This window comes from Schistocerca cancellata, chromosome 5 (genome assembly GCF_023864275.1).
Source record: "Schistocerca cancellata isolate TAMUIC-IGC-003103 chromosome 5, iqSchCanc2.1, whole genome shotgun sequence".
Lineage (NCBI taxonomy): Eukaryota > Metazoa > Arthropoda > Insecta > Orthoptera > Acrididae > Schistocerca > Schistocerca cancellata.
Window position 1 is genome coordinate 644,371,575 of NC_064630.1, and position 22,750 is coordinate 644,394,324.

Sequence of the window (22,750 nt, forward strand, 5' to 3'; positions counted from 1 at the left end):
CGATATGTCAAAACCTACCATGACTTTTTTTTTACGCGAACAAGCGAAAGAGCAAATGCAGCCATGACAAGAGCACGTAGCACCATGTAGCTCAAAAATCCAGGGTGCACACAATGCGAGTTTTAAGCATTTAAACCATACCAAAAAAGTCACAGACCATTAATTTTTTGAATAACTTCTAGTCCACAACAGCTAAACTGTTGCTGGTGGAATTCTTACAAAGGTGACTAACAGAGGGGGAAAAAAATCAGAAATGTCTGATGTCACATGGCTGACTTCCATCAAATGGGACACTAATTTGTTGAAATGAAATATTTCTTACACATACATCATTTACAATATTTTGTAGCATAGTTCTTATGATAATTTTTTAATACTGTTCATTTTAGTAACAATGAAATAGTTCCTTGTTTATTCCCTACAGTTGTCATAAATCCACGAAGTGTCTACAGATTTATGAAAACAAAAATTTTCCTTACACCATAAATAACTTGACAAAAAAATTAGTGCATTTAGGCACATTAAAGTAATTACTGGCTTTATTTACACAGAACTGGGATGGAGTAAGAAATGTCCTAGCCATTGTTCTTCATGTTGTGCTGCGAACAAAGAACACTCGATTAAATTCATATAACATGGTGAAGCAAACTGATAATTACTGAAGTTAAAGAATACTGTTCTGTTGATAAACTCGAAATGACAAAGAGCTATCTGAAATTGTATTGTTTGACAATTTCCTGTAAATGCTCTACCCTGTCAAAAAAATTCTTTATCAAGAGGCTGAATCACATTAATTGTACCAGGTGGACTCTGTGTTGCTCTCAAAGACACAAGTGTCACTATGTCCCATGCATGAGTCTAGAAAAAAGCAATGCATTGTTTTCCGCAACTGGTAAGAAGACATTTTGAATGAATTGTTGAAATTTATTCTTTCCCAATTTTCAGGTTTTGATATGTCGATTACAAGATTTTTGCAATTAAACAGTCCTTTTTTTTTAATTTTTGGTCATAATTTGCCTTTAGGTTTCTGAAAGCAAATACAAAGCTTCAGAAACAATATTCCACTCATATTTATCACTGGCCTATTGTATACATAAATGACACAGCATTCACTGATTGCACAACTGATTCTGTCTTTTTCCACACCACAATGATAGCACAGTTTGCACACAGTATTTCCATGAAACCTGACTGATGAGCATTATATACAGCAGTTGTGGGGATAACAGTGAGCTTTGTCTTCATGTCAGCAACAAATTTTTCTATAATGATGCCTGTTAATAGCCTCTCCTCTGTAAGTTTACTTGAAGCAAATTTTGTAATTATCTGACCTCCTATTCTGTACGATTTCTAGGATCTGCTTAACTAGGTCAAAGAAGCATGGAAATCAGCAGTGTTCAACTCACTTACAATTTGATGGGCCTATTCTCATAGATCTCCATTGGTAATGGTACACTGTTTCTCAAGAACAATTCTAAATCTTTTGACTACTTTTCTTTCACTTTTTGCGAGTTTCATTTTTGAGCATATTTCTTTCTTCATGTAATTCTTTCTTCCATTTATGCAGTTAATATTCAAGTTGTTTGAAATGAAATAGCTTTTGCATATTCTTAAACTTATTCTTGTTCTGGACTCTTACTGGCACTACTATCATCATTTGAAGTACAATATTCACAGAACTGTCACAGATATTTCCTATTTCTTATAATGTTTCTACAGTTTTTAACAAAATGTTGACACCATTTGTACAAATGTCTAAGAAATTAAACAGCAAATAACACTCTTGCAGGTGATCAGGAGAAGTAGGTGATTCTAATTTCATACTGTGTTCTTCATATTTCACCTTATCAAGACTGTGAAATTTAACAAGCTTTCTCATTCCTGTAAAACTCTGGAATTTGCACAAGGATATGTGTTATCACAAGAATATTTATGAAGAAAACACAATTAACACTGATTCAATTTCATAAACATTATTAACAGTTGTTGTTAATGCAAAGCAACTGGGAATGACTATGGATATTAAATGAGTTGCACATTTGAGTGAATAGAAACAGAACAATCATGTCAGTCAAACTACCAATGGAACACTGAAATTTGCTTTGTAAAATATGATCACATTTTTTCATGTTATTTGTTTACTGATGAACCATCTAGCCAGTATATGTGCCTGCTGTGTTGCTCATGCTCAATCTGCTACAGCTCTGCTCAAGCTGCCTGGTGCACTAAGAATTTAGCAATTTTCAAGACTTACAAAAAAAAAAAAAAAAAAAAAAAAAAAGTGCATTGTGCATTAGTAGCTAAAATTTTGACAGTTCATTTCTTTTGGTGTTTTTCTTTCTGTACAAAATTTTGGGATGGGTTTCAACATTTTGGACTGGACCATTCCCTCGTGAGTGCTACAAGTACCTGACATGCCAAATGCATTGAAATTATACACTACTTTTCCATAAGGAATCCCTTAAATTGATAGATGAATTAAACACTTATTATAGTTCCAAATCTTCTATTAGGACTCAACTTGTAGATTTAATGAAACCTCACATGAACAGGAAACTGAACATGAAGGAGTACTTTAGAACTTTGTATATTCACTAACTGAGTAGACGCAGTGGCACCGAAATGTTTTTTTAAACAGCAATTACATTTTAATACATGACAGCAATTTAAATGTTGTCAGTTTATTCTCTACAGATATTTTCACTTTTAAAATGATAAAATCAAAAACAAAAGCCACCTGTTCCATTTTCAGCAATGGATTTTCTCTGAACTACACAGTATTTGGCAAATAAGGTCAGACATTAGCTACCAATTTTCATAATAGTTACCCGCCAATCATTTTCAGCACTACAGTATGCCCTAATGCAAGAATTTTGCCACAAGTGACACCTATTGAGGCAGAGCAAAGGAAACGTGCTACCAGCTGCCTCTTGTGTCCATCAGAGAACCTGCAAGCTGACTACATGTTATGAAATTCTGAATGAAGTAAAGGTCAGACAATTGAATTTACCACACCATGAGGAATGCTCTATAGGATCCTCCCGCTCCAAATTTTCAAAACAATAATTTTTCAAGTTATTATCAAAAAACTAAGTTACATAATTTAGATAAAATAACAACAAAATGTGACATTTTGAAAAGTATGTTAATACTGTCTTCTAAATTAGATAAATTACTACATTTTGGAGTAACCATCACAGATTAAATTACAAGAAACAAAGTCAATGATCACTAAGTACTCTGGTTAATTAATATCCTTGTCTGCAGGATTATATTTGAGTAAATGGAAAATACTGCCTTTCTAACTAGTGGTAGCAACTCTGAATAAAGTTCATTTAGTGCTTAGGGAAATTATATATGCTTAATTTCTGCAGGAGAAAGAGACATTTGGCACAGAAACGAAGCAGGCGACTTCTTTCATTTGAGAATATCTGAGTTGGGCACATATACATAATTAAATATTATTTATAGGTAATCAAGTATTGTTTATGTGCTCAGTTAGTATAGCATACCTAAACTACCTGTGGCCACCATTGTCAAAGTTCTGGTTAGCTGTCTGAGTTAATAGCACTTGTACTTCCATTCGACTGATGAAGTCTTCCATTTGTAGGGTATGCGACCTTAGAGACTTGGCATGTAGTAATTCCACGGAAACATCTTGATTGCTAAAACCTTTATTTATGACATGTTTTGAGTCATCATCATCAGATAATGCAAAAGATGTTATCTGCAGACTTTGCATGCTGAAACACATCATAAATAATTTTTTTGTTGGTCAAGACATTTCTATGGAATTACTACATGCGAAGCTGATTGTAGTATAGCTTGTGAGGTCTGATAAGCTGTCCTTGTTACCTTGATTATAAAATTCTGTCAAATGAAGTTCATTACGAGTGACAAGTTAAAACATGTGACTGATTCTAACGTGGTCTCAGATCTGTGCCTTCTGAGGGCAGTATGATTTTAATTGATCCTATGAAGGGTGTTCAGTTGGCATAACTGGAAGAGCACTGCCCACGAATGGCACAAATCTGGGTTAAACTTGAGTTGTAGTGCACAGCTGTAATACATTATACACAATCAACACAGCTAATACTCTATGCAGAGTAAAATATTTGTTTCCTGGATTAAGTTTGAGTGGAATTTGGAGTCTATGGGTGCAACACCACAGATTGTCTGAACTCAACACAGGCCTCTTTCTATTTCAGTTTTTGCTGCTACTGCAGTTTCTGCAAGACTGAAAGTCATTTTGAGCTTGTATTTCTCTGTGAAGTAGGAAGTGTGTGTTCAAACATTAAAAGTAGCAATGGTGGACTTAAATAGAATATAAGGCACCCTGAGGCTATTCCACATACCCCAACAAGTCTGTATCTGCCATCCATGGTACCACATATTATAATATACTGTTCCACTGAGATGTGTTAAATATCTAACATGCAATATGCAGTTGTAAAAATTGTTTTGAATTAGATCACGTTGAAAATGGCACTTCATAATTGATTTTCATGTGCTGCTTGTGTTTACAATTTCAGAGATGGCTGTAAAGGTATATTATGTGGGTTAAACACACACAAATACAACTTAACAACACACAAAATGATTTCTCTGTACTTAATTAACAATCTTGTAATGATTACACATTACACCAGTTTTTTTATACCCAACATGGTGATACAACACAAGACAGCTGTTGACTTTCACTACTTCTCGCTGATGTCACAACTTTGAGTTCTCGCAGTTGTTCGGCCTTCCCATCTCTATGGTAGTGTTAAAAGAGTCCCTACATACAAGTGAGGAGGGAGTCCTTTACCATTAAATTAGCATGGAGTATTATTCTTATTTATCATTCTTTATTCATTTCTGAGTACTCAGTACATCATAAACAGTGCATACACCAGCCAAAATTTTCAAGATGCTCACTGCAATCAGAAAATTCTTTGCACTGTATTTTTCCTGGTATCTGAATTGTTTCCACTCTTACCAACAAAATGGTTCTTATCCCTCCAATAAGTAAAAAAGATGGTGTTTTAGATGGCATGATCCTTTTGAAGGTAGTATGCCCTTAAGGTGTTTGCCCACTAGTGAGTAACTTCCACAAGTAACTTCTGCAGACACTTGCTGAGGTGTCAACGTAGAACAAAACTTGTGCATGTTTACTCTTGCAAGTTAATCTATTGAAGGATAAACTTTCCACAAAGCAAAATTAAGAAGAAAAATTAGTGTTTGGGTGAAGAAATGGATACAGAAGCATACATATTTAACCTGTTAAGAAACACCACCGAATGAAATAAAATAAGAGGACTCCACTCAGATTGAAAACTTTCTAAGAATACTGTACCAGTAAGTTAGTTTCAAACATCTCTTGCATATTGTACAATCAAATATTCAAAAGCAAGATACAAAATTGCAGCAAGCTTTACCACCAAGAGATGGCCTTTTCATAATTCTTCAGTTTTTGCAAAAACAGGGTGTATACAGGGACAAGGAAAAAAAATTCCCGGATTATTCCCGGATTTCTTCCGGATATCCCGTTTAAAAAATATGCTTTTTCCCGGGCGACCTACTGTCACTTAGCACAGAAAAAGTTCCCTCGGAACTGTAAAACTTATCAATCCTTTGAATGGTTAACGTTTTATATAATCGCGTAGAACTTCCTGGAAAAAAAAAGAAAAGCCGGAGCAGAGAAGTTTTGGAAAGACCTTTGATTTGCAGCAGCATATTTTCGTATTACGAAAGTATAAATTCGAATTGCACCAAACACAGCTTGTTAGTTTCCGGAGCGTTGCAACCGAGGTTGTGATGTCCTTTTGTAAGCGAGTCATATCTCAAGCCACGAGATCTCGCCAGCCGATGACAGCAGCTATTCAGAGCATAGGGCACGTGTTATAGTCAGCCACTAGCAAGATTACTGGCTACATAGCGCGAACACACAAGAGGAAAAGTTAACGGTTTACATTAATGTACACAGTACCGTATATCTACAAAGAAAAGCTAAGCTTTCATGTGTAATATTGGTCTTTTTTTGGTGTGATACACTTTAAGATACATCACACAAATGTGCCAGTAAATTTAAAATTGTGACATAAATGCCTCGGCTCGAAATTCTTGAAGTGGCTGGTCCTCAAACTGTTCAGTTTCGAATGCTCTGTGATTTAGATATCCATCCCACTTTCACACACGTAACATAATTCATCTTGCGTAAAAAGAAATTTACTTTGAAAGTAACGCTTTTCTAACCACCGTTCGCAATACTGTTAGTTATAGGTTCGATTTACCAGTTGCCAGAGAGCGCCAAAAACGAATTATTGTGCATGTGCCACTGCAGTGGTGTAGGAAGCCCGCATGTTCGTGTGTATAAAGCACTAAGAGAGCTTACACTACACCATAAAAGAAACAGGGCATCAGAGGATACTCCAAAAGGCATCAAAATTTCGTGAATCATACTAAAATGCATAATTCGGCTTGAAGTGCACATTGGTTTTTTCCAGATTCACAATGAAGTAGGTCCCATCTGATATTAAGCTTTTCAGTGTGGTTTTTGGGATGTAAATTTTCTTGGAGTACCAGTACTCTACGATCTCATGTTTGGTTCTTTATTATGGCATAATGCCATACATGGCAGAAGATGATAACGTGCACTTGAAATTCACCGAACAGTTGGAAGTACCCAAAATTGTTAAATGAAACACTTCGTTTCAAATAAAATGATTGCCTCAGCGGAATTTCTTTAGCAAACTTGCAAAAATAACTTCATTCTTCTGCAAAGCGATTAATGCTTGACTGCTACTAACTTGGAAAGAAAATAAAATCAGAAACTGAAATTAATAATATATTTTTGCCCTCTGTAATTATGTAAATGCATTTTAATTCACTTGATAGCTCCCGGCCACAGAAATCCGTTTTGTTTTCATTTGACGTGGGAGCTGTACACGAAGAGGAGCAGCGAAATCACTTAACGTAAACACGGGTCACGTGGAGACTAACCCCCTCCCCACTACAACTCAGACAACTCTGTGCAAGCGCGAATCTGGCAGCTAGGGCGCGCGAGAAAAATTTTTCTCGTTTGCATCTGGCTGCTTGCTGCTACTACCGATGCAGCTAACAGCCAAACTTCAAGAAGCGGGAAGCGAGAGAAGGTACTGCTTATACGCGAGTCAAATGCGCATGCGCAACAGACCGCTGGCAACTGGTCAAACGAACCTAATGTGAACAGTTGTGACGTCATGCTCATAGCAAGCAGTTTATTGTTACTAAGAATTACAGTCTGCGCCCTATGGCCTTTAACATATTTTTGCTATCTGTAGACGCTTGTGCGTGCACGGTGTTTTGTTGTCGTAAAATGCACATTTCCTTTGCCACTACAGTTTTATTTTTTCCCCTCTCGTTTATATTTTATTGCTGCAGTATCATTCTCCAGTAGCAGGATACAATAACATTCTTTGCTAGAGAATCAATTCTGCAGTCAAAACTACAAAAATGTAACTGAAAGCTAAAACAATGAAAAATTCCCGGAATTCCAAAAAATTCCCGGGTTTTTCCCGGTTTTCTCCCGGATGAAAAAATTCCCGGGTTTTTCCCGGAATTCCCGGTTGTCCCGGGTCGTATACACCCTGAAAAAGTATTTACTATTTATCTAAAAGAGCTATATGACACAAATAGCAAACCAGAAACTCTGGAACTTGAATCACACAACAGTGTAAGTGATGACGAGAAAGGACCAACCATCATAATGGAAGAAGTAAACTCTGCCATAGCTGCAATGAAAAATGGCAAAGCAGTAGGTACAGATACGATACCGGGAGAAATATTAAAATGCTTGAACTAAGATGGGATAAGAGAAATATTGAGATTATGTAATAAAATATATGGCAGTGGTGAATGGCATGAGGACTTTCTGACAACATTAATGAATCCATTGCCGAAAAAACAAGGAACAAAGAAATGCAGCGAGCACAGGACAATCAGCCTCATTTCACATGCAGCCGAAGTGATGTTAAGAATAATTAATAAAAGACTTGAAAAAATAATGGAGGAGAATCTTGGTGAGGAGCAGTTTGGCTTTAGACGGAATACGGACACCAGAGATGCAATAGGGCTCCTACAAATCTTGGGAGAAAGGTTTATTGAAAAAGGAAGAGACCTATATATGTGCTTCATCGATCTAGAAAAGGCATTTGACAATGTGGTTTGTGACAAGCTGGCAACTACAGTGAGGGAAAAGAGAGTGAACTGGAAAACCAGAAGACTCGTAAACTCATTATATCTTAATCAAAAAGTTTCAGTTAAAGTGAGAGGAGAAAGTACAAACTGGATCGGACTAGGAAAAGGAGTAAGACAAGGATGCTGTCTACCACCTACTCTTTTCGACCTCTACTTGGAAAACATGATTGACCAATGCTCATTAGATGACAAAGGCATAGAAATTGGAGGAAGAAGAGTGGGGTGTTTGAGGTCTGCTGATGACATGGTCCTTCTAGCCACAGGGGAAAAAGAATTACAGGATTTGGCAGACACCATTGAAACTAATGGAAAAAATATGGAATGAAAATTAACACAAATAAAACAAAAGTATTGGCACTAGGAGGAAATAAGGAAATAAAAATTATGCTGAATGGAGAAATACTTGGACAGGTGCAAAATTTTAAGTATCTTGGAAGCAGGATAGACACTGACTGGAAGTGCACCACAGAAATTAAAACAAGAATAGCAATGGCAAAAGAGGTGTTTTATAAGAAAAGGAGAATTTTCTGCAGCGGTCTGGACAGAGAACTCAGGAAGAGACTCATAAAATGTCTTGTGTGGAGTGTTCTTCTATATGGTGCTGAAACATGGACTATGAGGAAGAAAGACAGAGAAGGGCTAGAGGCTTTTGAGATCTGGACATGGCAGAGGATGGAAAGAATAAGTTGGATGGACAGAGAAGAAAATGAAGACATACTGAGAAGAGTGGGAGAGAAAAGACAGTTACTAGATGTAATAAAGAGAAGAACAAGAAATTGGATGGGGCACATATTAAGAAAGAATGACGGACTGATAAAAACAGTTTTAGAAGGTTATGTAGAAGGGGAAAGGAAGCAAGGAAGGTAGAGATTCCAGATACTGGATGACATGATGGACGGTGCAACATACAGCAGCCTTAAGAAGGAAGCAATGGATCGCAGAAAATGGAGAGGCAAAGGACCTGCTAATATAGCAGATAACTGATGATGATGATTTATTATTTTTATTACAAACATAATGCAGTTATGTTTATGCAAACATTAAAAAACCTGCTAAAATCTGAAGATGTCTGTACTGCCATTCTATTTCTCCTTTTGGTGAAACAAAGTAGCCTGAAATTAATTTCACGCGTCCTTGGCTGTGGTGCCAATTATACATGTTTAGGGGGTTCCAATAGTTCATTTGTTTGGACCCATCTGTATTTGCACTATTCTTATTTTTGACAGTCATTTTCAAAACTTCCAGCAATTGGGAAGTTCATCAAGTACTTGCAGCAAGATGCGAGAAATTGTTTCCACTAATTTATGTAAGCTACTTCTCCAAGCTGACGAAACTTGCAGAAGTTGACTTGGTGGGGGTGTTTCTACATGAAACAACATGCAGAAGTTTATCTGCTAGTGGACACATACCTTTAAAATTCCTGCAACCTAACTTAGTCAAGCAGTAACAAAGGGATCTAAAATTAAACATGGAAGCTGAATCATGGCTTGACTAGACTGAAACTTTAACTCTGTAGGTTAAAATAGTTGCTGATCCAGAGCTTGAACTGTGAACCCTGCATTTAGCATGAAATTCTCTAACTGACTGAGCTATCCAGGCATGGCTCACTATCTGCCCACAGAACTACCATTCTGCCAGTATCTCTCTTCCACTTTCTTCCAGGAGTGTTAACCCAGCATGGCATGTAGGAGAGCTTTTGTAAAATTTGGAAAGTAACAGATAGGTACTAGCAACAAAACAGCAGTAAGGACGAGTTGTAAGAAATGATTGGATAGAACAGGTGCTATGAACATAACCTCTGGGAGGCAAGATTCCAGATCAACATCCTGGATGGGGATAAATTTTCATTCTGAGAGGAAACGTCATTCTCCCCCCTCCCCCCCCCCCCCCCCTCACTCACTCTTTTAACACTCTATTTCCAGGAATAAAAGTAGCAACAAGTGGGGTACGGGGAGGGGGGGGGGGGGCAATTTCTATGAGCTGCTAGAAATTGGATTAAGAACCTTTGGATTTGTAATCTGGTAGTCACTGACATTTCACCTACAGGATTTCTTCCAGTATCCTAACACATTTACACTTACACGACACTGATACTTACGTTCACTAATGTCTGATGACATTTTCATAAGATGCTGAGTATGAAATTCGTGAATTGTCCAGATTTTTAAATTTATTTCAGACATAGAGTAATTATAAAATTAAGAACCAAAATTACCATGTGAATATGAATCTTTATTTTTAAGAGTTTGCTTCATCGATGATCAGCAAGTAACAACTAAAAGTTTAGCCCCTTAGAATAATTACATTTTTATCAGCTATAAATTACTGAGTTCCTATCTGTCAAGTATTCAAAATTTATATTTTTTGTATTAAATGAAGAAAAAGCTTACCTCTGAAAATACTTTGGTGTTCCCTCTTTTGGGGCAGAGAATATTTGTCAGTTTCTCCAGTTTCTGAAGATACATTTTGTATGCTTTTAACAAACTTTTTTCATAATTTTGTAATTGTAAAGTTGTTTTCTTTACTGAAATCAGAAATTAAATTACATTAAATTTGCTCCCCTGTGACTGCAATTCATCAGGTGGACTGGGTGGCATGGGAGTTCATTTCAGATGGGGTGTGGCAAGGGGGGAAGGGGAGGAAGAGGCGGGACGTAGGAACAGGGGTTGGGTGCTGTTAGCTAGTAGCTCGGAGGGTGTCAGCCGGTTAGCTGGCTAGGAATGCGGGAGGGAGAGGTGGCAGGGGTATGGGCTAGACCCAGTGTGAAGTGGTGCACCAGTGCATCAAGAAGGTGACATGGATACCTGAATTGGGAGGGGTCAATAGAGCACAGAAAGGGGAAACTGTTGGATTAAGAGTGAGGGGACAGTGGGTTAGCAGAGAGTGAGACCAGGAGGTTTACAGGAGGGGAGGATGTGTTGCAAGAATGACTCCCATCTGTATCACACAGAAAATCTGGTGGTGGAAGGAAGGATCCAGATGATCCAGGTTGAGAAGCAGCCATTGAAATTGGGGGTGTTATGTTCAGCTGCACGTTATGGCACACCGTTGTCCACTTTGCTCTTGGGCACAGTCTGATGACGGTCATTCATTCTGTTGGACAGCTGTTTGGTTGTCATATTGACATAAAAAGCTGTGCAGTGATTGGGGCAGAGTTGGTGTGAGATGGCTGCTTTCACAGGTGGGCCTGTCTTTGGTAGGGTAGAAAAATCAAGTGACTGGACTGGAATAGGAAGTGCTGGATAGGTGGACTGAGTAGGTCCTGCAACTGTATCGTCCGCAAGAATAAGATCCCTTTAGCAGTGGGTTGGGAGGAGGAGTGGCATAGAGATGGAATAGGATGACATCAATGTTGGATGGGCAATGGAATACCACTTTTAGCGAATGGGGGGGATCTTGGGTAAGATGTCTCTCTTTTCACAGTATGATAAATAATGAAATCCTGGCAAAGGTTGTGGTTCAGTTGTTCCACTCCAGGGTGGACACAGTCGTCTCACAACAACTCTGCTGCAATCACTGCACATTCAACCAGTTGTCCACTCACATGAACGGCCACTGCCAAACTGTGGCCAAAAACCAAGTTGGCCACCCAGTGGTACGACATGCAGCTGAATACAACACACCTGATTTCAGTGGCTCCTTCACAACCTGGACCATCTGTAGCCTTCCCTTTCCTGAACTATGCACGTGGGAATACTCCTTGCAACATATCTTTTGCTCTCGCAACCCTCCTGGCCTCAATTACCATTAACCCAATGTCCCCACACAGTCTAATCAACAGTTTCTCCTTCTTCTGTCCTATCACCCCTTCCTGATTCATGCCTCCATGTCATCTTCCATTGTGTGCTGTTTCCCACTGGCTATGGTACCCGTGCATCACATGCCTAGCTTGTGCATATGCCACACCTCCCTCCTGCATTCCTAGACAGCAAATTAGCTGCCTCCCTCAGAGCTGCTAATTACCCACCCACATCCCCTTTTACTGATTCCCACTTCTCTTTCCCTCTATTCACCCCACCCAACACAACCCCAACCCAAACTGCAATCACAGCATTGAGCACCCAGCTGGCATTATGTAGAGGCACAGGTGTGTGTGTGTGTGTGTGTGTGTGTGTGTGTGTGTGTGTGTGTGTGTATGCGCGTGCATCCTCTAGCTCAGGAAAGGACTGATTCTGAAAGCTAGCACTTTTTTTCCTCCATTATCATTCGACTACATGATTGCCGCACAGTCACACCCAATAAACAAGCAGAATTATGCATACAGAGTAATGTACAATGACACAGCCACACAAAACTAATCATAATAGAGGTAGGTTTCACACTGAGATTCATCAGAAGAATTCTCTGGAAGTGTACTCCACCCACAAATCATTCAAAAGTAATTTAGTATTAACTCTTAGTATGTGACCCTTGCTAGGTGGGACTGTTGGGGAAACAGAGAAGATTCAAACAGGAGGAGGACATTTTGTCACAGGATTGCTTGCTCAAGAGCTCAGATGGAAACCCAGTTCTAAGCAAAGAAGGGAAAGCAGAAAGGTGGAAGGAGTATATAGAGGGTCTATACAAGGGCGATGCACTTGAGGACAATATTATGGAAATGGAAGAGGATGTAGATGAAGATGAAATGGGAGATACGATACTGCGTGAAGAGTTTGACAGAGCACTGAAAGACCTGAGTCGAAACAAGGCCCCCGGAGTAGACAACATTCCATTGGAACTACTGACGGCCTTGGGCGAGCCAGTCCTGACAAAACTCTACCATCTGGTGAGCAAGATGTATGAAACAGGCGAAATACCCTCAGACTTCAAGAAGAATATAATAATTCCAATCCCAAAGAAAGCAGGTGTGGACAGATGTGAATATTACCGAACAATCAGCTTAATAAGCCACAGCTGCAAAATACTAACACGAATTCTTTACAGACGAGTGGAAAAACCAGTAGAAGCCGACCTCGGGGAAGATCAGTTTGGATTCCGTAGAAATACTGGAACACGTGAGGCAATACTGACCTTAAGACTTATCTTAGAAGAAAGATTAAGGAAAGGCAAACCTACGTTCCTAGCATTTGTAGACTTAGAGAAAGCTTTTGACAATGTTGACTGGAATACTCTCTTTCAAATTCTAAAGGTGGCAGGGGTAAAATACAGGGAGCGAAAGGCTATATACAATTTGTATAGAAACCAGATGGCAGTTATAAGAGTCGAGGGGCATGAAAGAGAAGCAGTGGTTGGGAAGGGAGTAAGACAGGGTTGTAGCCTCTCCCCGATGCTATTCAATCTGTATATTGAGCAAGCAGTAAAGGAAACAAAAGAAAAATTCGGAGTAGGCATTAAAATCCATGGAGAAGAAATAAAAATGTTGAGGTTCGCCGATGACATTGTAATTCTGTCAGAGACAGCAAAGGACTTGGAAGAGCAGTTGAACGGAATGGATAGTGTCTTGAAGGGAGGATATAAGATGAACATCAACAAAAGCAAAACGAGGATAATGGAATGTAGTCGAATTAAGTCGGGTGATGTTGAGGGTATTAGATTAGGAAATGAGACACTTAAAGTAGTAAAGGAGTTTTGCTATTTGGGGAGCAAAATAACTGATGATGGTCGAAGTAGAGAGAATATAAAATGTAGACTGGCAATGGCAAGGAAAGCGTTTCTGAAGAAGAGAAATTTGTTAACATCGAGTATAGATTTAAGTGTCAGGAAGTCATTTCTGAAAGTATTTGTATGGAGTGTAGCCATGTATGGAAGCGAAACATGGACGGTAAATAGTTTGGACAAGAAGAGAATAGAAGCTTTCGAAATGTGGTGCTACAGAAGAATGCTGAAAATTAGATGGGTAGATCACATAACTAATGAGAAAGTATTGAATAGGATTGGGGAGAAGAGAAGTTTGTGGCACAACTTGACCAGAAGAAGGGATCGGTTGGTAGGACATGTTCTGAGGCATCAAGGGATCACCAATTTAGTATTGGAGGGCAGCGTGGAGGGTAAAAATCGTAGGGGGAGACCAAGAGATGAATACACTAAGCAGATTCAGAAAGATGTAGGTTGCAGTAGGTACTGGGAGATGAAGAAGCTTGCACAGGATAGAGTAGCATGGAGAGCTGCATCAAACCAGTCTCAGGACTGAAGACCACAACAACAACAACAACATTGCTTAGTAAGCACCACAGTGTCATAGAGGTGCTCATCCATCTCCTGCGGCAGACGCTACAATAAAGGCATTGTGTATCACAGTTTGGCTTACAGTCAACAACATCAAAGAATATGTGAAGAGTCCACCAACACATAGCTTTCCCCACACACCTACCTTGCAAAAAGTCCATGACGGTAAAATTAAAGATCTAAGTTCATATGGGGCCTTACCAACAGTTCTTCAATGACTGAAACAGGAAAGGGTGAAGTGATAGTGTTATCTGGAGACCCCTCTAACATAAACAATAGGGTGCTGAGTCGTGATAGGCACAACTTCCTATTCCCGCCTTGGAGTACCAATGTCCACCACTTCTACAACAACCTCCAAACCTCCCCATGACCCATCATAGCGGACAAACCCTGTCTCGCAGACCTACTACACTTGTCCCACCCTCCAAAACTCCCTCCCACCACCACACAGTACCCAGAACCTAAACAGACCCGCAACAGAAAGCTGGCTGAAGCCAGAGATAAATTCTGCCGAAATTTTTACAAAGGTACAGACGGTGTTTAGAAAGGATAGATTGCATGCAACCGGTGGTGGAGTGTTCGTCGCTGTTAGTAGTAGTTTATCCTGTAGTGAAGTAGAAGTGGATAGTTCCTGTGAATTATTATGGGTGGAGGTTACACTCAACAACCGAGCTAGGTTAATAATTGGCTCCTTTTACCGACCCCCCGACTCAGCAGCATTAGTGGCAGAACAACTGAGAGAAAATTTGGAATACATTTCACATAAATTTTCTCAGCATGTTATAGTCTTAGGTGGAGATTTCAATTTACCAGATATAGACTGGGACACTCAGATGTTTAGGACGGGTGGTAGGGACAGAGCATCGAGTGACATTATACTGAGTGCACTATCCGAAAATTACCTCGAGCAATTAAACAGAGAACCGACTCGTGGAGATAACATCTTGGACCTACTGGTAACAAACAGACCCGAACTTTTCGACTCTGTAAGTGCAGAACAGGGAATCAGTGATCATAAGGCCGTTGCAGCATCCCTGAATTTGGAAGTTAATAGGAATATAAAAAAAGGGCGGAAGGTTTATCTGTTTAGCAAGAGTAATAGAAGGCAGATTTCAGACTACCTAACAGATCAAAACGAAAATTTCTGTTCCGACACTGACAATGTTGAGTGTTTATGGAAAAAGTTCAAGGCAATCGTAAAATGTGTTTTAGACAGGTACGTGCCGAGTAAAACTGTGAGGGACGGGAAAAACCCACCGTGGTACAACAACAAAGTTAGGAAACTACTGCGAAAGCAAAGAGAGCTTCACTGCAAGTTTAAACGCAGCCAAAACCTCTCAGACAAACAGAAGCTAAACGATGTCAAAGTTAGCGTAAGGAGGGCTATGCGTGAAGCGTTCGGTGAATTCGAAAGTAAAATTCTATGTACCGACTTGACAGAAAATCCTAGGAAGTTCTGGTCTTATGTTAAATCAGTAAGTGGCTCGAAACAGCATATCCAGACACTCCGGGATGATGATGGCATTGAAACAGAGGATGACAAGCGTAAAGCTGAAATACTAAACACCTTTTTCCAAAGCTGTTTCACAGAGGAAGACCGCACTGCAGTTCCTTCTCTAAATCCTCGCACAAACGAAAAAATGGCTGACATCGAAATAAGTGTCCAAGGAATAGAAAAGCAACTGGAATCACTCAACAGAGGAAAGTCCACTGGACCTGACGGGATACCAATTCGATTCTACACAGAGTACGCGAAAGAACTTGCCCCCCTTCTAACAGCCGTGTACCGCAAGTCTCTAGAGGAACAGAAGGTTCCAAATGATTGGAAAAGAGCACAGGTAGTCCCAGTCTTCAAGAAGGGTCGTCGAGCAGATGCGCAAAACTATAGACCTATATCTCTGACGTCGATCTGTTGTAGAATTTTAGAACATGTTTTTTGCTCGAATATCATGTCGTTTTTGGAAACTCAGAATCTACTATGTAGGAATCAACATGGATTCCGGAAACAGCGATCGTGTGAGACCCAACTCGCTTTATTTGTTCATGAGACCCAGAAAATATTAGATACAGGCTCCCAGGCAGATGCTATTTTTCTTGACTTCCGGAAGGCGTTCGATACAGTTCCGCACTGTCGCCTGATAAACAAAGTAAGAGCCTACGGAATATCAGACCAGCTGTGTGGCTGGATTGAAGAGTTTTTAGCAAACAGAACGCAGCATGTTGTTATCAACGGAGAGACGTCTACAGACGTTAAAGTAACCTCTGGTGTGCCACAGGGGAGTGTTATGGGACCATTGCTTTTCACAATATATATAAATGACCTAGTAGATAGTGTCGGAAGTTCCATGCGGCTTTTCGCGGATGATGCTGTAGTATACAGAGAAGTTGCAGCATTAGAAAATTGTAGCGAAATGCAGGAAGATCTGCAGCAGATAGGCACTTGGTGCAGGGAGTGGCAACTGACCCTTAACATAGACAAATGTAATGTATTGCGAATACATAGAAAGAAGGATCCTTTATTGTATGATTATATGATAGCGGAACAAACACTGGTAGCAGTTACTTCCGTAAAATATCTGGGAGTATGCGTGCGGAACGATTTGAAGTGGAATGATCATATAAAATTAATTGTTGGTAAGGCGGGTACCAGGTTGAGATTCATTGGGAGAATCAGTGTGGGATCCGTACCAGATCGGGTTGACGGAGGAGATAGAGAAGATTCAAAGAAGAGCGGCGCGTTTCGTCACAGGGTTATTTGGTAACCGTGATAGCGTTACGGAGATGTTTAACAAACTCAAGTGGCGGACTCTGCAAGAGAGGCGCTCTGCTTCGCGGTGTAGCTTGCTCGCCAGGTTTCGAGAGGGTGCGTTTCTGGATGAGGTATCGAATATATTGCTTCCCCCTACTTATACCTCCCGAGGAGATCACGAATGTAAAATTAGAGAGATTAGAGCGCGCACAGAGGCTTTCAGACAGTCGTTCTTCCCGCGAACCATACGCGACTGGAACAGGAAAGGGAGGTAATGACAGTGGCACGTAAAGTGCCCTCCGCCACACACCGTTGGGTGGCTTGCGGAGTATAAATGTAGATGTAGATGTAGATGTAGAACACAGTTATAAACCTTTCCTCCAGAAGCCTTAGTCCCCCAGAAATATCAGTCCTTTCCAAAGGCCTCACCTTTTGCCCCTCTCTCAAATTCAACCATGCACGACTAGTTAAAGACGTTCCCTCCTTCTCCCGGTCCCTACAGTGGAAACACTTTTTCGCCACCAACCCGATCAATCAGACTCAACCGAATACCAATACTGAACCTTGCCTAACTCAGTTCACTCCTCTCTCCAACCGTGATCCACCACCACTGCCTCCAAACCACCCCCTGTTAACTGTACAGAATTTCTTAACCCCAAACCTTGCCTCACCATCATTCCCCAAATCCCTCAACATGAAAACTAATCTTACATCCGCAGAAAGAACCGCAGTCCACCATCTAAAAACTGATCCTGACCTTATAATCCTACCTGCAGACAAAGGATCCACCACTGTCGTTTTGAACTGCAAGGATTATGTGGCAGAAGGACTCTGTCAACTGTCAGATACTTCCACCTACAAACCATGCCACAGTGATCCCATTCCAGTAATCCAGCAGAATCTCCAGTCACTACTCAAATCCTTAGGCCCATCCCAGAACCTCTCCCCAGAGTCCATCTCTCTACTTACACCTACCACTCCCCGCACTCCCACATTCTACGTGCTTCCTAAAGTCCATACACCAAACCACCCAGGATGCCCATTGTGGCCGGCTACTGTGCCTCCAATAAGAGAATCTCTGCTCTTACAGACCAACACCTTCAACCTATTACCTGGAACCTATCCTCCTATATAAAAGATACCAACCATTTCCTCAACTGACAGTTCCTGTCCCTTTACCACACGGTGCCCTGCTCATCGCTATTGATGCCACCTGCCTGTACACTAACATTCCTAAAGCCCATGGCCTTACAGCTATCGAACACTAACTTTCCAGACACCCTATGGATTCCAAACCAACAATCTCCTTCCTAGTCTCCATGACCAACTATGTCCTCACCCACAATTACTTCTCCTTTGAAGGCATTACCTACAAACAAATCCACATTACAGCTATGGGCACCCGCATGGCAGCATCCTATGCTAACCTACTCAGGGCCATCTAGAGGAATCCTTCCTAAAAACCCAAAATCCTAAACCCCTCCCTGGTTCAGATTCATTTATGACATCTTTCCCATCTGGATTGAAGGTGAGGACACCTTATTCACATTCCTCCAGAACATCAACAACTTCTCCCCCATTTGCTTCACCTGGTCCTACTCGGCCCAAAAACCCACCTTCCTAGATGTTGACCTTCACCTCAGAGATGGCTACATCAGTACCTCCATCCATATCAAACCTACTAACCACCAGCAATACCTCTACTTCATCAGCTGCCACCCATTCCATACCAAGAAGTCCCTTCCGTACAGCCTAGCCACCCATGATCGTTGCATCTGCAGTGACGAGCAATCCCTCTCAAAATATACTGAGGGTCTCACTGAAGCCTTCACAGACTGTAATTATCCTCCCATCCTTGTACAAAAACAAATTCCCAGGCCTTATCTTTCCAGTCCCCTACTACCTTCCAAAGTCCCACAGTCTGGCCACAGAGGAGCATTCCCCTTGTAACTCAGTACCATCTGGGACTGGAGCAACTGTATTACATTCTCCGCCAGAGTTTCGATTAGCTTTCGCCTTGCCCTGAAATGAGAAATGTCCTGCTCACTATCCTTCCCACCCCTCCTACTGTGGTATTCTGCCATCCACAGAACCTACACAATATACTTGTCCATCCTTACACAACCCCTGCTCCCAATCTCTTATCTCATGGCTCATACCCCTGTAATAGACCTAGATGCAAGACCTGTCCCACACATCCTCCTGCCACCACCTACTCCAGTCTGGTCACTAACATCACCCATCCCATCAAAGGCAGGGATACCTGTGAAACCAGTCATGTAATTTACAAGCTAAGCTGCAACCACTGTGCTGCATTCTATGTAGGCAGGACAACCAACAAGCTGTCTGTCCGCATGAATGGCCACAGACAAACTGTGGCCAAAAAACAAGTGGACCACCCTGTTGCTGAACATGCTGACAAACATTGATATCCCTCATCTCAACGACTGCTTCACAGCCTGTGCCATATGGATCCTTCCCACCAACACCAGCTTTTCTGAATTGTGCAGATGGGAACTTCCCCTGCAATACATCCTACATTCCCGTAAGCCTCCTGGCCTCAACCTTCGTTAGTCACTGTCCTCACCCATCCAGCCCCCTCTCTGTTTTCATTCCAGGACTACACAGCCATCATGTCACTGCCACACCCAGTCGTTCAATTTCTTTTTATTTCTTTCCTTTCCGCTGCTTACCACCTCCCCCATCCGCACCTTCTCTCCTGCCCTCCATCTAAACTGCAACACTTCACTGTCTGCCACTCCCACCATACTACCTCTCCCCCGCCCCTCCCCAGCCTCCTCCTTACCTCCAACCAGTCGCAACTCCCATCATGCACTGGTGCTGCTGCTCGCAGTGTTGTTTCAGTTCTCTGAGACTGTAGATGTGTGTGCAAGTTGCTTTTACCTGAATGTGTGTGTGCGTGTGGGTACGTGTGTCTACTGCTGACAAAGGCCTTAATGGCCGAAAGCTATAATTGTGTGAATCTTTTTGTTGTGCCTATCGTGACTCAGCATCTCCGCTATATGGTGAGTGACAACTTTCCTTCCTGGATTTCCATTGTTTGACACACAATAAGGTGGTTTATGGAGTATAGATCCTGGGTAAGTATAATGGGAAGAATATAGTTTGGACTTAAGTCATTTTGAGTAGCTCACAAATTAGCCATAACATGTCGGGAAACAGCACAGTAAATAACATGAATCTATATCAACACAATATCGACATCATATGGCTTTCCCAAAGATTGCTACCAATATCTCATAACAACATTGCCGTGATGGATAGCAGGTAAAAAGAAGTCAGTAAGAAGATGTACATGCTATCAAGTAAGTTATGGTAATTTAATGATTTCTGCCATCATGTGCGTTTGCTTGCAGTCCCATCTCAGTGACCAGAGACAATGGTCATGTGTGTGTGTGAGTTATGCTTGCGTGAATGTGTGTGTGTTATCTACTTTAGAAGAAGGTCTTTTGGCTGGAAGCTCACATGAATAGCAATTGCTTTGTTGCACCTGTCTGCGACTCAACATCTACTCTATATGATGAAAGCTATCTATCCTTTTCATAATACTGTCATTATTATAGCCTGGATATACCATTATTTGATTTCATCTAATTACATCGACACAAATGACTAACAGAATTAAAGAAAGTCGAAGATCAATGGAGTACAGAGTACTGAATGAAATATCCCATCAATATAGTTAATAAAAAGTCTCAACACAACATACTGTTTTTCAAAACTTTCAATCCATGTTTTCTGCTCCAACTACACCCTCTGTGTCCATTTTGTTAATTTTATTGCTGAACAATATATATAAATTAGACACAGAAATTGCTACATTTCAAAAATTAATCTAATTAAAAAAAAAGTTTTTTCCTGTAAGGCTCTTATCTCATAGATGATTAAAATAACTTTGCAACAAAAAGGAGACTTTAAAATTAAATAAAGGAGTTACATACATTTTACTCCTGCAGTTTCCTGGTGCTTAATTTGATATGCTGGTAGTAGGTCTTTAAAAACTTCCAGCAATGAAACACATGCCAGTTTGCAAACTGTAATACGTATTTCAGGAGTTCTTTCTTCCATAATTTCCAGCAACACCTTGAAATTTTTCACCTGGGCAACATACCACAAGTTAATTCAGTTAGACTTACTCCAACATTATGACTAGATGAACATATAATTCAACACCAGCAAGTTATAAATAAATACGATTAATACCTTTGTCTCTGGTGCCTCAAGGAGTCCACTAGAAAGGACACCAATCTGAAATTTACGTTTCTGAAGAAGCTGTTGCCTATGAAAAATTAACTGTGCTGTGCTGATTGGTACGTTTGGATTCAACGAATCACCTTCTACTGTTTCATCAAGTACAATTTCACCATCACTCTCACTATCTGGTTCCACTGCCTTTCCTTCTTCAGGTATATTTTCTTTTTCACTATCTTCATCATTCACTACAATTAGAAAGGTGTGACAAAACAATAATGATGTAGTGTAAACATATATTTTGTAAAAGCAGAGGAAACGTGTACATAATACTTTCAGAAATGGCTGTAGCCATTAGTATAAGAGGAGTCACCATACACTACGGATGTAGATTATGTTGGAAGTTCAAAACAAAGTTCACAGAAAACAAGTTGGCAGTCCGGTTTTCTCAGAGATTTTTTAAATATGGTGCTTTCAACTGAGGAACATATTTTTCTTGTTGAACACATTCTTCTACAAGGTGATAAATAATTTTCTGAAAAATTCTGGGAAAAAGCTGTACCTCATTATAATGCAATTTATTGAATTACTGCTTAACTTGGAGAGACAGTCTCAATTTAGATGCCGAATGAACTGCAAGACCAACTAAATTAAATGAAGAGAAGTAGTTGCATATCTCTGACTCAACACAACAGAGACCTGCAACCTGTATGAAGTGACAGCAGTGTAAGAATATAAAAATGTGGATCATGAAAAGCGAATTTGTTACTGTAAATGGTTTACATCCTTTATTGAGAAGAATACCACTGATATTCTTGATGCCATCTTCTATACAGATGAGGCCTGGTCCCACTTTCTGGTCATGTTAAAACAAAAAGCCACAAGTATGGTCCATGGAGAATCCTTGTGCTGTGCTTAAAATGCCATGGCGTGAGCAGGAAACTGGAGTGTGGGTACCAGTATCCAGATGGTACCTTATTCAACCTTTATTTTTTGAAGAGGCTGTGAATAGTGAACATTATTGTTTAATGATCCACAATTGCACTGGCTAGCTACAGGAAGACGAAATAAACTACTAATGATTTTAATAAGACTGCACTACTTCACGTGTAGCTAACAAAACTATGCATCTTCTTAGAGTGTCTTTTTGGAGAAAGTGTCATCTCAAATCCATATGGCCCCCTTGGTCACCAGACATTATTACCAGACTTTTTTCTGTGGGGAGCAGCAAAATCTGTAGTGTGTCACCATAATTTAGCTATCCTCCCACTACCACCTAACCCATTTCGATCAATAACATCACCTACCCCATCAAAGGCAGGGCTACCTGTGAGATCAGTCATTTGATTTACAAGCTAAGCTGCAGCCACTGTGCTGTGTTCTGTGTGGGCATGACAATCAACA

The 22,750-nt window shown here is 40.4% G+C and overlaps 1 protein-coding gene across 1 annotated transcript in view; it reads right to left on the reverse strand.

Moving 5' to 3' along the window:
• Positions 1 to 22,750, reverse strand: part of LOC126188958 (nucleolar complex protein 3 homolog) — a 120,727-nt gene that overhangs the window by 44,480 nt on the left and 53,497 nt on the right. Inside the window, exons 4-6 of the mRNA XM_049930717.1 lie at positions 21,359 to 21,582; positions 21,097 to 21,253; positions 10,611 to 10,744 (exon numbers count right to left, since the gene is read on the reverse strand). Coding sequence (XP_049786674.1) covers positions 10,611 to 10,744; positions 21,097 to 21,253; positions 21,359 to 21,582 — 515 coding nt within the window. The remainder of the gene's footprint in view (positions 1 to 10,610; positions 10,745 to 21,096; positions 21,254 to 21,358; positions 21,583 to 22,750) is intronic.